At 43.2% G+C, this 18202-nt stretch overlaps 1 protein-coding gene across 1 annotated transcript in view; it reads left to right on the top strand.

The window, feature by feature from the left end:
* Positions 1–18202, top strand: part of RAD51AP1 (RAD51 associated protein 1) — an 813846-nt gene that overhangs the window by 48706 nt on the left and 746938 nt on the right. Inside the window, exon 4 of the mRNA XM_044087560.1 lies at positions 10346–10469. Within this exon, the coding sequence (XP_043943495.1) occupies positions 10346–10469 (124 nt within the window). The remainder of the gene's footprint in view (positions 1–10345; positions 10470–18202) is intronic.

Below are 18202 nucleotides of genomic sequence, written 5' to 3'. Positions count from 1 at the left end.
TGCAGGGCATTGTTGACACTGTGCGATGGATACCACTGATTTAGATTGACAATCTAACTTGTACCTAGATCTATACGAGAGCCCTCTGGTGGTGAAGATTTGTCCAATATCCATTTATTGGCAATAATGGCACATGAAACATACCTTTCTTACTACTAATCATTAACTTTTTAGATTCAAAAAGGTTCTTTAAATTCCGTCCTCGTTTGAAAACTACCCGAGGTGATTCCTGGAGTTTGTTCCTCAACACTGGGTCTCTGCTAATTAATCCCCAATTTTTGTTGATAATATAACGGATCTCATAGCCATCAGCACTAAAGGGGGTAATCAAGCTCAACCACCCACATGCGTTTACATTTTAATTCTCCCCAGTATTGATGGTCATGGGGTCAGCGCTACTTCTAAGGCATACAATTGGTTTTTACACACCTGACTGTCTTTTATCCTGTACTTCCATCATTAATTTAACTATGAGAGAGTCTGGGTAAACCTCTCTTTGCAAACATCTCCCTAAGTGTCTCACACTCTACTAGGAAGTCATTGTCAGTGTCATTAGAGACCATACGCGCTACCCTTACTAACTGGCCCTTGACAACTGTTTTTTTTTTTTTTTTTTGAAACAACGGGTGGCAACTACTAAAATGCAAGAATGCGTTTGAATACGTTTCCTTTCTAAAAATCTTAGCTGTATAACATTCATTGATATGATCTTTACTTAAATCAACATCCAAATATGCTATCCTAACAGTATCAAAGTTATATGTAAAAGACAAGAATTGTGTAGTTGTGTTACAGTAAGAGATTAGTTCACAGGCTTTAGTCTCATCGCCATTGAAAATCATAAAATGTCGTCAAGGTAGCGTGTATAAAAATAAATCTGGTCATATCCTTGTTAGTTCTTAAAAATAAATTCATGCTCCCAGTATGCCATTACAAGATTGGCGTAGCTGGCCCCACAAGGTGAGCGCATAGCTACGTCTATCTTCTGTAAGTAAAACTTGTTGTTGAATGTAATAAAGTTAGAGGATAAAATGATGCCCAACATTTCCTCGACTGAAGATGTTTCATCTAGTGGTGCACCTTTGCTACGCAACATGTAGCTAACCCATTCAATACCCTCCAAGTGGGGTATTGCTGAGTATAAGTCTTTGACGTCCACAGTCAATAAATTAAGGTCCTTCCTGTATTTTAAGTTGTTAATGTGGGACAGGAAGGACCACGAGTCCTTACAAATATGCTTCTCTTGAGAGACATATTTTTTAAGTATTTGATCTATCACTTTAGCCCAAAGATAAGTTATACTACCTCTAGCGTCCACCGATGGTCTCATAGGGGGATCTCTAATATTTTTATGGACTTTGGGGATCCCAAATAATATAGGGATTCTGGGGGCTGGCATACTTAGAAAATTGAACAAGTCTGTATCAATATTAGCTTCTATGAACATGTCATTCAGTAAGGATCTAATCCTATTAATTGCTATATTAAGTTTGTTTTTAGTAATCTTTAAGTATGCATCACTATTCAGGACCTTGTTCATTCTAATTGTATAATCATCTGTATTCATGATAGCAAGCCCTCCCCCTTTGTCTGGTTGCATTATTCTTACTGGTGCTTGTTTCAAGAATTCTAGGAGCTGTCGCTCCTGCACACTGACATTATATTCATGATTTTTATACTTCGCTTTAGATGTTAAACAATCTCATATGTCTAGTTCAGAAGTTTGTTCAAAAAAAGCAAGTATAGGATGCAATGGTGGATAAAACGTACTAGCCACCCGAAAAGTACTGATACTCATTGCATTCTGACCAAAAAGAACTGACAAATTTAGTTTTCTTACATACAACTTCAGGTCTATCAGTGTTTTGGCTAAATCAGCTCTACTGGAAGGGACAAAGGTGTTACCCTTTGCCATGAGTTCAACTAAAACAGGATCATTACATACATTAGAATAATTAAAAATGTTAAAGTCCTTTTTGGAATTTAAAATAATTTCACAGATGTTAGTCAACTGCGAGGTGCTTGTTTACCTGCCTCACTTGTTCTTGTTCCGGTTGTTCCTATTGTTGGGACCAATCCGAGACGTATTAGAATGTAGGGTGTACTTCGAGGCACGGTTTTGAAAATTTCCAGTTGTCTGGTCAACATTAGTATTAGATAAAGTGATATTTTCATGATTTTGTAATAATCCGTTAGGAATAGGGCATGTGTTCCTGGTGTAATCACTTAGTGTTAACCCATGGGTTGCTGTATTGTTCTCAGAGGATAGCATCGGAGAACTGTTGTCATGCGTAGCTCTTGTAATTACATCATTGCCAAGGGGCTGGTTTGTCTGTGAAGGAGGAGGTTTGGGGTAAGCGCCACCCACACTGTAGGCATAACGGTCTCTTTGGAGCTTTTTTATTTTAGCATTCCTCAGTTTGTTGATATACTGATCAATGATATTAAAAGTTCTATCGTAATCACAACGTATTGGCAACGATAGAAATCTGTATGTGTTTTAATTGCATTGTCCAGTGAGATAGCTTCCTGAATCAAATTGTCCACAGATAACAGGTAATGCTTACAGATTAAATCCAGTAATTCATTGCCATGTTTGTCGAAGAGAGATAATAAGTCTTTATGGAAAGCTGAACTTTCGATCAAGCCAGTAGGGAATTGCCAAACCCTAAGACCTTTCGGGACTATCCCTCACTAATGCATTGCCAAAAAAAAAAGTGATTTCTAACTGGAGTTTTTTGTATTTCGCCAGTTTAGAGTCAAATTGCTGGAGTAGCGATGTAATATCAGTAGGACCCTGACCTGGTTGCTCCTCTTGGCTTCCTTTGCTAGATTGCAATAAAAGTACAGGCTCGTTGAGCCAGCGGTTGAAGGTAGGAGCCCCAATAATCCCAGAGGATCCATTACTAGCTGTATTCTGCCTGCTATTACTCTGTGCATTCATGTCACCTAATGTTCCAGTACCATTTGGCTGACTGCTTTCAGGCAAAGAGTGAGTAGTTGTTATATTCTGCCTGCTACTACTTGGTGCATTTATGTCACCCTGTGGTCCAATACCGTTCAGCTGACTGCTTTCGGGCAAAGAGTGAGTGGAAAGCTCCGTACTGTTCCCTGTAGGTGCGTTACTCTCAGGTGAGTGAAAAACAGGGGGACTAGATGGTTTACAACTACGAATATCATTGACTATTACATCAAATCTCGTACTGAGGTTGTCCATGCATTGTGACAACCTTTCCATAAGTAAAGTTAAGTTCCCAATACTGTCGTTTTGGGACGTTGGCAAAGTGCTACTGAAAGAGCTCTCTGCGGCTATGACGAACAGACACACAAACTAGCAAAGTAAAAAAGTACACTAGTGAAAAATAAGACTTGAGAAAAGCGCTTCAGTAAAATAGTTGTTTTTTATTCTCGAGTGTCACTTTGCGTTCTCTTTCGGCAGTTTATTATTTTTCACTAGTGTACTTTTGCATAGGCCCTAGGGCCGCTAGCCTAGTACCAGCCTTTGAACCTATAATAAACTGCCGAAAGAGAACGCAAAGTGACACTTGAGAAAAGTGCTTCAGTAAAATAGTTAGTTTTTATTCTCGAGTGTCAGTTTGCGTTCTCTTTCGGCAGTTTATTTTTCACTAGTGTACTTTTTTACTTCGCTAGCTTCCCTTTAGACACATTAAGACACAACATTGTTGTTTTTTTTTTTTTTTTAATGAATTTTTTTTTTACACATTAATGATAATACCCATTTGTTAACCAGGTAGATCCACTGGAGAGACAGTCTACATTCAGGGGTAACCCAAGAACAGTGTCTCATTAAGTGACTTACCCAAGGTCATGCAGTAGGCAAATGAGGGCTGAGAGAATCAAATCCTGTACCACAGTAACTACACCTCACAGTAATAACCCTCTGCTCCAACTGGCAGACAACCAAGCAAATCTGAAGGCTGTTTAAATTTCCATTATGTTGGCAGAAGCAATCCCAAAATGGTATGCATTATTCATTGTCTTGCATATTGCAGTGCTGTATTGTTTGCATGTAGGAAGAAGAAGAAAAAAGGGTATATAACTGAACAGTGTGTTAATCCCAAAGGAATAAATACAAAAGGTACCCAGGTCTGGTGAAACAATAGAGTGACAGAAAGTAGTCAGGTAGAATGCTTTAATCCAAAAACAAGTACTGTAACCACGAACAAGTAAAAAAACATTAACGCTTCCAATATTATGTTTTTGTTTGGAAAGACTTCATCAGATGTGGGAGAGAGATGCAGGAGGTGCACAGAACGCCAGGACAAAGCTTTTACCAGGATTTGGATTAAAGTGTTCTACCTGACTACTTTCTGTCGCTTTATTGTTTCACCGGACCTGGGTACCTTTTGTGTTTATTAGTTGATGTTGGTACCTTTTGGATATGCTTGAGGAATCCCAAAGGAATGTTACCCAGATCAGAAACATACCCTCAGTATTCTACTATTACATAAAGAGAACATTTATAATATAAAGTATATATTTCATTCATTTATTTATTTCCATTTGTTAACTGGGACAGTCCAACTGAGCAAAAAGCCCTGTTGTAACAAAGCCCTGGGAGAAAAGTTCCTCGTAGACTTATGAAAAAGACAATACATAAGAAATATTTAGAGCTGTGTAAGTTACTTAAAAAGAACAAGTGCAATACAATACACTCTTAGTTATGGCTGTTCTCCATATTTGCAATTCACTGTGGAAAAGAAAGTCAAAGCAGTTTCCGTAGAGATAATTTAGGTTAACATAGAGGTTCATAGGTGAGCACTAGGCTAAATGCCCTTGCATGCTATTGTAAGCTTAGCCAATTATCCCATTTGGTAATTAAAATTAATTTTTCGTGTTGTAATTTAGATTCACCTAACTATTTCTAAGATGTGTATTTGCATTTTACTATAGTGATAATTACTAGATCAAAATGTGGATGTAAAGTATGTAGCAGCTGCCCCTGTCCATTAGTAGTATGGGAAAGTCCTGGGGTAAATTTCCTGTTTCCTGTCCATTTATCCAAGTTATGCTTGAATGTGGTCAGGGATAAGCTTAGTTTTATGTGGATGGGGGAATCTGTACCAGAACAGTTGTATCCTCTGCGAGGTATACTTGTACCTCCTAACCTTTCTGTTAATATTGCAGAAGAGGTTTGGCTCTCTGGATGGAGTGTTTCTGATACTTCATATCCAAAAGTCAAATGGTAAGTCCATCAGTAAAGAATGAAGAATACCTCATAGACACAAGTCTGTAAGAAACTGAATATAACAACAGAGCTTTGAGGCAGACCATGTAGGACATATTGTTTAGGCCTTGCATCCTTTTCATAAGGTAGCTCTGCGGGCATTCCAGTTGTTGCATGTGTCTGGACAGATACACACCAAAGGGGGCATTATACTCAATGACTGACCTAATGAGGGCTGACTAAAGGGGGATATAGAAGCAGTCCTTTTGTTTATGAGCTGTGCAGTAAAGAAGCACTTCCTTAACACAGTAGACACATGCTGATAAAAAGTTAGGTCACTGTCCACATAAGCTGTCAAATTCTGAATGACTGGGTCAACTCTTAGGAGTGTATTGTTAATGTGGTAGTTCCCAGGGGGAGTAAATTTTCCAAAGCAGATTTAAAAAATTATTACTCTTTTAGCTTTAGTTCATAAGTCTGACACCAGTTTTTTGGTTGGGACAAACCTTCCTGTAGTATGACTTGAGTTTTTGGGGGATTCAATCATTGCTCCAAGCTTGCAGTCATCCACTAACTTAGTTAGCCAGAGCCATTTGGTATTAGCTTTTATTTCTAAAGTGAAGATGCAAACAGAAGAGGTCCCAGCAGCATACCTTGGGAGACACCACTGGTGACTAGCCTTTTTGTAGAGGTAGCACCCCCTATTTTGATTTCCCGCATCCTGCTGTGAGCCATTTGGCAATCCTGCAGGTGATGAAGGGGTTTAATCATGTTTATTAAGCTTTCTGCTATGCCTGAGTGGGGGGATTGTGTCAAAGGCCTTGACCAGGTTGAGGTAGGTGGTGTGTGTAGTTTTATCTTTGTCCATTGCTTTGATGATCTTTTCAAAAAAGTCCACCAGGTTAAGTAAGTATGACCTGCATTTGGCAAATCCAAAGTGAGATAAATCAGTTTTTGGAGGTTCCCTATACCCTTATTGATTAATTCCATAACAGTTATTTCCATGACTTTACATATGAGGCTGGTCAAAATTATGGGTCTGAAGTTACCTGGGTTGGTGGATAGCCCTCTCTCTTGTATAGAATTATGACTGTTGCTGTCCTCCATTCACTTGGTACAAAGCCCGTTTGGAAGCCGAGGTTGAACAGTGTTGGTAGGTGCTTTGATAATGCTATTCAGGATACATCCGGGGATATTGTCAGAATCCATAGATAAAGTATTTTTGGCTTTTGAGAGCGTCTCCAGGACTTGGTACTGTGTGATAGGGGGGTATTGGTTTCTGATATTTCTTGTGAAATATTTGGGAAGGAGGTTGTGAAGATGGATCTGATTTTATCAGCCAACAGCTTTGCTCTACCCTCTATATACCTTCTACTATATCTTCAGCATCAGTATAGGTAGTATCATTCACAATCAGCTCAGCACTCCTCAGGATATCTCTTTTGGTATTATGGACATAACTGAAGAATGTCTTGTCAATGTCCTTTGTTTGGGTGGCTAAATTGCTCTAACATGCTGGGTGTTGATTTTTGGCCACAATGTTTTTCATTTTGTTAAAAGGCTTATTGATATTGTGGCTCCACTGGAAGTGGAAATGATAAAGTAAAGACATTGGCTGCCATTGTTTGGCAATGTAGTTTCAATTGCTTCAAACACTTCAGGAGTTTTTCTTGAGCTCAAACTGTTTAGTACCACATTATTTGAGATTTGAAGCTCTAATCTTGCTGTATACTCCATTCTTTTAGTGTAGGTGTGATGCCCCTCCTCTGGGCCAGCAATCAAGGAGACTTAATCCTCACCACTGATACAGGTGAGGGGCATTCACTTGGAGCAAAAATGGATGCACACAGTATTTCCAGATGCAGCTCTCTGTATCAAGCCCAATTTCCCTTAAGAGCACACAGGAAACACATTCAGTCCTGGGGCTGGGTTTCTCTTTCTCTCTCTCTCTCTGTCTCTGTCTCTCTAGGCCCCCCAAATAAGACTCACCACTGACAAAGCTGTAGAGTTGAGTCCTCAGCCGAATGTTCCAAGCCAAGTCCTCCACCACCCTCTCTGTGAAACCAGTGCTCTGTGTCCCTGCTCCAAGTAGCTGACACAAGCACACTTTGAGATTTGATTTTCACACACACGCACACACACACACACACACACACACACACACACACACACACACACACACACACACACACACACACACACACACACACACACACACCTGGGAAAGACTGGCACAAATTTACCTTCTATGCCCCTTCTGCCCAGACTATAAGGTAGGTACTGTCACCAGAACATTCCAAAGGCAGCTACTGTAAGGCTCTTACAAGGGTACCCAATTATACTGAGTAAAATTAATACTAATACAAATTATAGTGTTTGGCCAATGCCGAAAGGCTTTCAGGAGTGGCCACAGTGTCACCAAATAAATATAAATAATCACAAACTTTAAAATATTCTTTAAAAGACCAGCCACAATGAAAAGTTTAAATATATTTAATAATAAAAGAGCACGAAAATACTAAATATCTATTTACAGTAAACCCACGAGTTTCAGCGCAATAAATATTAAAAATAACACAAATGGAAAGATTTACACAGATACAGAAAGACAATACTTAACTAATCTCACTATATTTTCTTGACTGATCTAAAGAATTATTGTCCCTTGGTTCACTTACTATAGGAAGGCAAGATGAAGTGGGTGAGTGATCCTTCTTTGTTAGGTTTCAAAAACAGACTGCCCTGAGACTTCTGTCTCATCTAGTATTAAAACATCATTTCAGTGCTGACTTACAGAATGACATAACACACATCTAGTCATCTGACTGCTGGTTCCCACACTAACCCCTTTACTAGCAACTGAACCAGAATCTTGCACATGTGTTACCATACACACAGAGAGAGCTTTGCTAAGATGTGTTATACTATCTAAAAGCTATAAAACCATTTCAAAAGCTTCCACCCTTCCAGGGTAGCAATTAGTTCACCTATAAGGACATTACAGTAGAATTCCTAGTCCTCGTTTTCACAGGCATTTTGTTTCTGGCTGCAGTCAAAACCGTAAGACACAATCTTTATGGCCTAAACCAGGTAATTTAATTTCAGAAAATTTTTCAAAGTTAGCTGGACTGAGATTATCTTCTTCTCTTCCCTTATCCTGTGTTACAATATATTCATTTCAACAGTTACAATACAGTCTGACATATAGGTATATTTATTTTCTGTCCAGCAGGACCCACTGTTGTATTTGTAAAGCTGCTTGTGTTAAATGTAACATTTTCAACACAAGCGCCTGTAGAAATCAGTTTGATATACAAATGGCATATAATTCTTTACAAAACTCCAGCTAGCTATGCTGGCATATGTTGCACATCTACTTGCCTACTTCTCCTGACATAGCTGGCGACACTTCAGATCATCCCAGTGGGAATTTAGGTAGTTTTAGAATCCATGCCACATGAAAGCAGTTCATACTGCATCTTTCTTCCTCATTTACTGTAGGTAGCTGCTTAATGGACTCAACAGAATAATTTAATTAAATATAATTACCAAACTATACCTGACTTCCTCCTTAATTATGCAGTGTATCTTATGGGATCATGGCAGCTTACTGAATCACTATTTTGACAACTCACATTCACTGAAAAGAACTTGGTGAACCATGATTTTACTAAATTGGAAAATGACTGCAACATTAAAAAGGACTATACCCATTTTTGTGGGACAGCTCATCAAAATCTATGCTGTTGAGTTTATGTCAGTGAGTGGCCTACTAAGTGTAAATAACAATTTATTGGGTTCATTTTTGTAGCCCATTTTCATGGATAACAGACTGTACCTTTCTACATGATAGTGGAGTCTTGAAGTTAGTATATATAAGTAGCAGGGGGTGTTTTTGCCCTGCATAGGTGTACAGAAGAGGGGTTTGCCCCTGCAAAAATTCTTATTTTCAGTGACTTTAATTATGTTGGTAATATAGCTGACAGGTCAAGATGTTGGTATATGTACTGGTTGGTGTTTTGAACAGCTTATACTGTCGAATTTTGCTTTATGAATTAACTTTCAACAAAATGGACCAGATCCTGTAAAATAATAGCACATAGTTTCTTTAAGGGGTCAAGCTCCCTTCCACCTTGCCACACTGAAGGTTGTACCCCCAGCACCTTCACTACTTACATTCTCAACTCTGAGATTCACCAACCTTTGGGAAGAGGAGAAAGTTTTCTTTGTCAAAGTTGTACAACCTTAGAGATGTAATAACTAGTCTCATGCAGCTGCATTGGCATAGATGGGTAAAACCCTGACTGTGACCCAAGTTTGATTAGTGACTTAAGTCACCTGTTAGAACTAACATGAGGAGGATGGTTATTCCCGTCCTGGTGTGGGCAGGTGGTTGTCCAGGTTGCAACAATGCCATGGTTCCTTTGAAATAGTGGTGGTATAGGAGGAAGATACTTTGGGGGATGTTTATGGATCCTGGAGCTGCATTCACACTGTAGCCTTCTAAGCAGGTGTATGAGAATGTGTCCTTACTGACATAGGGAAGTGTAGAGGTCCTAGCTGTGCTAAAGGTTCACATCCTTCACTGGGGGGAGTGGTTAGGGCCCAACAATAATGCCCACATTGCCAGGATGCTGGCAAGGGTACATACTGTCCCTATGGCTGCCTGGGTGATAGTCTCTCTTGGCCTTGGGCTAGAAATACTCGTTATTACGGAAAAACAGGTTCAAGTCCAGTTGGGAAGAAGCTTGATGGTCATTGAACATGGGGGAACATACATATATTAATTTTGCATTATTTTAGGTTACCATAACTTTTCAACTTTAGGAAAATGTTAAGTCAATAAGTTCATTTCAGCCAGTTCTGACTTGCTGAAAGCTGTTTTAGTGAAATCTCCTGATCTCGGTCATATTTCTGGTTATAATTTGACCATCTTTATTTTGAGTTTCAGATCTGCTGGGTTTTTCTATTTCAGGAATGTGTGTATCTTTAACTGCAATTTTTCAAACTTTTATCGTATTTTTTTCAGTTATGTACTCACTCTTTTTGTTCTGTTCAGTCCTGTAGAAGTCATGCATCTTATTAACTAATTGTTAAATAATGGAAGCCCCTTTACTTGGCACTCTGTTACTAACATGTTATCTGCTATCCCACCAGGAGATTTTATAAGTACGTCAGCACCTCCCAGTAAGAAAACTCGTATAAAACCTACAGAAACAAAAGTAAACAAGAAGACTCAAAAGGTTGAAATTGAACATCATAATAAAACCATTGAGAAAAGGTGAGATATTTTTTCTCCTTTCTTTAATTTGCTATCTTTTTTATTTTGAAATGTAGCTCTTTTCCAGTAGTACATATTCCTCATTTACTATAATCTTTGCCTTCATCTCCATAGTCTGCTCATGAGGAATATGAATCCTGCCAAGCTTTGCCTCTCCTTCCTGCTGCCTCACCCCCCAATTGTATAATAATTTTTCACATTAGCAATGTGCTTTTTGGCGCTGTAATGTAACTTACTCTTTGACATACTAACTGAAGTAGGCATTGGTGAAGGTACAAAACATTTGTTTGCAGATGTCCTTGCAGTATTTCCTTCATTTTGAAAGTGGGCACCACCACCTCTGAAATGGCTCCGCTTATGAAAAGAGTCCCCAGGTATCCACTTTAGCCCCTCTGCTATTTTCCATATTTATCAACAAACTCCCATGTGACCACCCTCAGATAACTCTGCAGATGACTTGGTTATCTGCTAGTCAAATTCCACTCTGTTATTCAAACTTTGCCCCAAGGTGACCTCCAAACCCTCAACAAATGGCTAATAGGCCAGAAACTTATACCTAATCTCTCAAAAATAAAAGCAATACTATTTGAAACCAACTAAAAAAAAATAGCCAAAGTACCCAGCTTCTTTAATGTTAAAGATGTTAACAGTGCCACCATAGAAGCTACAACATTCTTCAAATACCTTGGCATTTGGCTAGACCTGTTTCATAATGTTCAACTACACGTTAAAAATACTCTGAAAACTATCTGCACTCTACGGTTCTGGGCAAACAAACTATCGACATTTCTGTCCAAGCCAGCCAAAGCTGTCATAGGTAAAGAGATACACTTATCTCATCTCAAATATGGACTACCCATAATAGCTGCAGCCTCACAGAAAAATGACACCACCTTGCAAACCATCTCAAGAAAATTGCCGGTTCATTACTAACCCCCCCATTATGGAACACCGCTGTCTAACTTTCACCAAAGCCAAATGGCTCCCAATACATTTGAGAGCCAACCTCCTACTAGGATCTAATTCAAAATACCCTTTCTCCTGAGATCTTCTTCTCTCACTCATAAACTCTTCAAAACCACCATGTATAATCTCAGGGGTATCTCTCAATCTCAACTCGTCCTACTAACTCCAAAAACATAACTTCATTGCACTGACCATGCATTCTCCATCATAGCACCTAAACTATGGGAGTCCATTCCTCTCTCAATTAGAGATGTCTAAAAGTACTCGGACTTCAGACAACAGTTCAAGGAACATGTCTTCCCCCAAACAAAGTGCAGCTTGGACTCGCACAGGTCACATTACTTGAACAGTGTAGCGGTCTCACACCACTTTATCCTTATTTCATCCATTCTTGTCTCCTCTTGTCATCTTCTCACTCACTACCTGTCATTCATCCTACCTCCAACCTCCTCCTTCTCATCACATCTCTCACACTTGCTGTCCTTTCTACTCCTCTTTCCCTTGAATGCCACTCTTACCATATTCCTGTCTTCTCCCCATAGTATCCTTTTCTGCAGCTATTCACACTCTTCTTCTAATGTCTTCATATCTCTCTATATAATAATATGTTGCTACCCCTGTAGCATAAGCCATCTCATACATTATGACTGATTCCATTTTTTCCTCTGGGTTTTGACATTGTAAACTGCTTCTTAAACTAAATGTTGTACTATGTTCTTGCATCTGGAAATATGCATATGTATTTTTGCATGTCCTTGTATCTGTTAATATGTTTTGCTCGTGTCTTATGTGATCCTGTTCACTAGGGCTTTGCTTGCAAATGGTCCATTGAGATCAATGCACTATCCCGCTAAAGAAATATCAGTAAATAAAATAAATGTGCATTTTAGTTTTATTTATTCAGTTGTTACATGTGATACAATGTACTACAAAAGTGATGAAGTCCCATTATGCCACTGGAATGGCCACTGCTAAAATATCTCCATGGTGAAAAAAAATGTATAGTGAGTGGGTACTAGTGTATGTCTCAGTTTTTAACGCAATTTAGTTAAATTGAATTAAATATAATTTCTTTTTTTCTACAAGATGTCTTTACCTTCACCTCTATGTTAAATAAAAGGTGCTACAGTGTTTGTAAAACAGTTTTCTATGATGTGATAATTGTTGTCTGCATTTTTTATATAGTTTAAAGTCTTTCTTTCTAAAATTGTATATCTACCTATCTTCTGTAATCTGATGATGTTATTTTTATCCAGTGTGGATCTTTTCTCTCCGGGCTGCCACTGAAAATGGGTTTCTGACCCAGTGGATTTTCCCAGTCAACAAATGTTGATGGGTAGATAGATAAATAAATAAATAAATCCATACCTCAATTCCCCTTATTGTTTCTCTACAAGTCATTCCTGAATGTGTCTGGATTACCTATCTACAACCTGTTCCAGTAGCTCATTCCATGAGCCCAAATTTTTTTTCTGTAAATAAGTACTTTTGGAGAACTAAGGAATAGGTTGTCCAGTCCATACACAATGCTGTCTGAACTCCCTAGTTCTTCTTGTCTAAAGGTGACTAATCTGAAGTAGGTACTTCATTTGTCAGCAACCTTTGGGTCTTGGATCCGATCTCTGATCCAAGCCGGCAACTTATTTCATAGCTTAGCGATCCGAGCTCCTAGCTCCTCCCCTTATCCATAATCCCCTGCCAACCCTGACTGACCTCAGATCTAGTTTGCCGCTCTTAGAGTAAGCTTCTAGATTGCTGAGCTCCTGGCGTGTATAGATAAGTGATTATTCTTTTGTTTCAAAACTCTATATTTTTCATATATTTTTCATAGTTAAGTGTTTGTGTGTGGTTAGGTTCCCTTTTTGTCAGTATACCTTTATTTTTTTAGTGTAATTCCTCCCCTTCCTTTGCTGGTGCGTAGTGTGTGTGTGGGCTGTTGTGTGTTGGGGCCTGGTCTGTGTGAGTTAGTTTTAATCTTTTATTTAAAAAAAAATGTCGGAGGCCCCAAAGCCTATTTTCTCTAAGTGCACCGAGTGTGGCCATAAGCTTTCACTGGCGGATGGCCACACTCGGTGTGTTCGGTGCCTTGGGGTTGAACACCTCTCCTCTGGGTGTTCTATCTGTGCGGTGTTCAACCCCAGGGCACTGAAAGACCATAGGTCGAAGCTGATCATGGCGGGACTTTTGCCCCCGCATCCGGCTTCGGCCTCCGGTACTCCCGTGGCACCACCCCAGTCCTCGGTGGCAGCCACTCCTGCCCCCCTCCCACCGGCCGGGACTCAAACTCCCACTAAAGCGCCGGAGGAGAGGGAGGCCAGGAGGGAGAAAAGGAGGGAGAAGCACCACAAGTGGCGGGCCGAGGCCTCTGCTTCGGCCCCCCCCAGCTAAGCGGGCTTCTCCCTCCACGGCTTCCAGGTCTCCTCCTCCTCGGCTCCGATCCCCATGCTTCTCTTCGGGACCTGAGGAGGAGGAGACCCGATCTCCATCGAGGTCATCGAGGCGGCACTCCCGGCCCGCCTCGGTGGCCTCGTCGAGATCTACTTACAACCTTTTAGATGTGGACTTGGACCGGATGATGCGAAGGTTCATCCAGGCCCAGCTACAGATGGGAGTGCTCATGCCCCTCCCCCTTTGGGGGGGCACAACACCTTTTTTTGCCCCGATAACTCCTTCTCCGACCCACTTTTCGGGTTCGGAGGGCACGGAGCCGGGCAGCGTTGTAGCCGGGGGTGGGTCGGCGCCGACAGTACTGGGTACTTCGGATCCGACTCTGCCCTCGAGTCTGTCTGGTCCTTCCTTGTCAGATCCGAGCACTCGGAGCCGTGGGCCGAGCTTCGGATCCGTGGGATTCAGTGTGCCTTCGGCTCCGTCCAGGTCGGAGCACACGGGTCCTTCGGATCTGATGGTCTTGGCACCGGTTCCGATCCCTCCATCGGATCCGAGTGGGAGTCGCCTTTCGTATCCCAGAGAGAGCGACTCCCCCTCGGCCTTCGATGCAGTGGAGAGGGCTCTGTTGACGGCATCCGGACCCCTGGCCCTTGCTTCGGCTCCACCCCGCACTCCCTCTCGGCTGAGTCAGGCTTCCATCACCCGGCCTCAGGGACAGCCTGCTTTGATGTCTCATGTCGTTCCCCTGGAACAGGTCGTTGCTGGTGAGACCTCCTTGGACAGCCCCCCCGAGGATGTGCCTCATAAGCAGAAGTGTAAGAGGACACATGTTGACTCCCCCGAGTCCTTAACAGAAGACACGGACTTGGATAAAGGGGAAGGCTCCCCAAGGTCACCCCCCAAAGATGTCTCCTTCGGAGACATCATGGAAATGCTCAGGATTGGGGGGGGGTCTGTCCCCAAGGCTTCCTCCGAGTCCGTGTTCCTGGAGGCATTCGAAGCAGGACCGTCTACCTCTTGGGTGTCCCCTCCGGCCGAACCCTGGTGGACCTTATTACCACCAGGGCGTGGAAGGAGCCAGACACTGTGGAGCCAGTTCCCAAACACCCCGATAGAATTCTGAGCCCCCCTGCGGACAGATCCCACTGGAGCAAGGGTCCCCCCGTAGATGCCATGTTGGCTGCAGCCACCAAGAGAGAATTAGCTCAGGAGAGCCCCTCAGTCCATCCACCGAGCAAAGAATCTCGCTTGATGGATCGCCTGAGGAAGCGGGTTTTTAGTTTAGTGACCTTCTCAGTAAGGTCTCTGAACTATATGGCACACGTTATTAGGATGCAGCGAGAACTTATCAAAGAGTACGCTGCTCCCCCCCCCCCCCGGAGTCCATGTCGGCGGAGGACAAACAATTGTACTCCACTCGCATGGCCACTCTAAGAGCGATATCGAATACCTCTATGCGGTTGTTGTCCCATGCTACAGAGGGAGCCACTAGAGCCAGCAGAGCAGGCCTAGTCATGAGGCGCCAGGCCTGGCTCCGACATTGTGACTTCGCGGAATCCTTTAAGGCGTCATTTGCGAATGCCCCTTTTGATGGTTCTGTCTTATTTGGTAAGACCGTTCGCGACACTTTAGTCCAGAGCGAAAAGGACGGGAAGACGTTGTCTGCCGTCGGAGTCTGCTTCTCCGCTCCCCAGAGGTCCTTCTCCAAGAACCAAAAGGGACAGAAGAAGATGTGGTTCCAGAAATCACAACATTCCCAGCCTGCTCCGGACAACCAGTCCTTCTGTGGCAGAGGAGGACAAGGAGGACACCGCCCTAGAGGCAGAGGGGGCCCGAAGAATTTTGGGTCCAGGGAAACTCTCTCTGACCGACCCGCGCAGCAACCCTGAGGGGTTGCCCGACTGCTCCACTCTGGAGGCAGTCGGGGGGGCGTTTCTCGAAGCACCTGGCAGCTTGGGAGTCCATCACATCAGATCACTGGGTGCTTCGTATCATATCCAGAGGTTACCAAATTCCCATGTATCATGTCCCCAGAATCAAAAGCCTCCCTGATGTACCACCCGATCAGAGGGAGGCAGCAGCTGCAGAGATCCAGCAGCTGCGAGAAAAGAGCCATCCAGCTCTTCCCCCCAGACCAGCTCGGATTAGGGTTTTACTCCAGGTTCTTTCTGGTGCCAAAAAAGACGAGGGACTTAAGGCCAATCCTAGACCTCTCCCTTCTGAACCTGTCAGTAACCAAAGAAAAGTTCCAGATGGTCACTCTTCATTCCATTCTCCCCTTACTGCGGGAGAACTACTGGATGTGCTCTATAGACCTCAAGGATGCGTACTACCACATTCTTATGGACAGACGATCCAGGAGGTTTCTCCGTTTCTGGCTAGGAGCCAGTCACTACCAGTTCAGGGTCCTTCCCTTTGGTCTCACCACAGCCTCCAGGGTGTTTACCAAAGTATTAGCAGTGATAGCGGCCCACCTGAGACTCCAGGGAATGCAGGTTTTTCCATACCTGGACGACTGGCTCCTGACCACCCCGACAAGGCATCTACTTTGCTCAGCCAGGGACTACTTCCTCCGGCTGGCTCCCCAGCTGGGCATCACCATCAACATGAACAAATCCTCTCTTGCTCCTACCCAGGTGATAGAGTTTATAGGGGCCAAATTGGATACAAGAAACCTTCTAGCATTTCTGACCACGGAACGTTTTCAGAACCTGAGGCTGCATGTGCGGGCCATCCACCAATTAACAGCGCCACCGGCGGGATGGGTCCTGAGGGCTCTAGGCTCCATGGCGGCAGCAATCACTCTTTTGCCATTGGCTCGTCTGAAAATGAGGGTACTGCAATGGACCCTTCAAGTCCAATGGTCCTTTCAACGTTACCCCCTAAACCATCCTATTTCCATCAGCAGGGCGTGCAGGACGGCTCTCTTATGGTGGCTCCAATCTCCGGATCTCCATACGGGATGTCCTTTCTCCACTCCTCCTCCCCTCGCCACGGTGACCACAGACGCCTCTCACCTCGGGTGGGGGGGCATTGCACAGGCAAGATGGTCCAAGGCATGTGGAACGACGCAAAGACCTCCTTGCATATCAATGTCCTGGAGATGAGGGCGGTGCTATTGGCGTTGCAAGCACTGCAGAACCTTCTTCCGGTAGGGACTATTGCATTAAGACGGACAACATGTCAGTGGTCTGGTACATCAACAAACAGGGGGAACCAGGTCCTATCCTCTTTGTCGAGAGGCCATGAGAGTGTGGGAATGGGCGATTTCTACCAACCGCTTTCTTGTTGCAACGCACATTCCGGGACTGTCCAACATACTGGCGGACAGACTCAGCCGCACCATTCTTTCTCCCTACGAGTGGTCTCTCAATCCCCAGGTAGCGAAGCGGATTTTTGCCGTGTGGGGGCAACCCTGTTGCGATCTCTTCGCCTCTCCCTCGAATACGAAATGCAACAGCTACTTCGCTCTAATTCCCCCCGTCGGGGAATCCCCGAGAGATGCTCTGATGCATGCTTGGCCCCCCGTCTACTTTATGCCTACCCTCCTCTGCCCCTGATGCTGAAACTCATACAGAAAGCCAGTCAGTTGTTGAGCAGGATGATCCTCATTGCCCCATTCTGGCCTTGTCAAACGTGGTTCCCATACCTGTGGTCTCATCTGGTGAATCCACCTTGGATTCTAGATCCCCCTCCCGGATCTAATTTCTCATCCCCTAGACCTCCCGATCCCGAATCTGGACAACCTCAAGTTGACAGCTTGGCTGCTCCAGTTCCACTCCTAGTCAGGACTCCCGGAATCTCTTCACCAGTTAAAGCCATTCTCGTAGCAGCACATAAACCTTCCACTAGGAAAGTCTGTCGTAGTAAGTGGAAACGCTTCTCCATCTGGGCGGAGAATAATCATTTAGATCCCTTCACAGCCCCGTTACCGTCTGTGTTGGAGTTCCTTACAGGTCTGTTCCATCAGGGGGCTAGCTGCTCTACGGTCAAGGTTCAACTAGCAGCTATTTCTTATTACCATGTGGGGCATGAATCGGGCCCCTTGATTACAGCAAAATTGTGTAAGACCTTTCTCAAGGGTACTTTCTTGCTCAGACCTCCTGTCAGGGAAATTGTACCCCCTTGGGATTTGGCTCTAGTTTTACAGGCCTTGACAGCTCCCCCTTTTGAACTGGCTGCCTCGGTCGATCTTAAGTACCTCTCTTGGAAAATAGCGTTCCTAGTCGCTATTACTTCGGCGAAAAGAGTTTCCGAGCTTCAGTCCCTTTGTGTAAAACCCCCGTACTTGGCCTTTCATCAGGACAGAGTGTACCTCAGGACCAATCCTTCCTTTCTCCCCAAGGTGGCTTCAGAGGCTAATATCAATCAGTCCATTA

The sequence above is a fragment of the Protopterus annectens genome, chromosome 11.part0 (genome assembly GCF_019279795.1).
Source record: "Protopterus annectens isolate FY-2018-M chromosome 11.part0, PAN1.0, whole genome shotgun sequence".
Lineage (NCBI taxonomy): Eukaryota > Metazoa > Chordata > Ceratodontiformes > Protopteridae > Protopterus > Protopterus annectens.
Note: the sequence above shows the minus strand (reverse complement) of the source record. Positions and strands in the feature narration are given on the sequence as shown.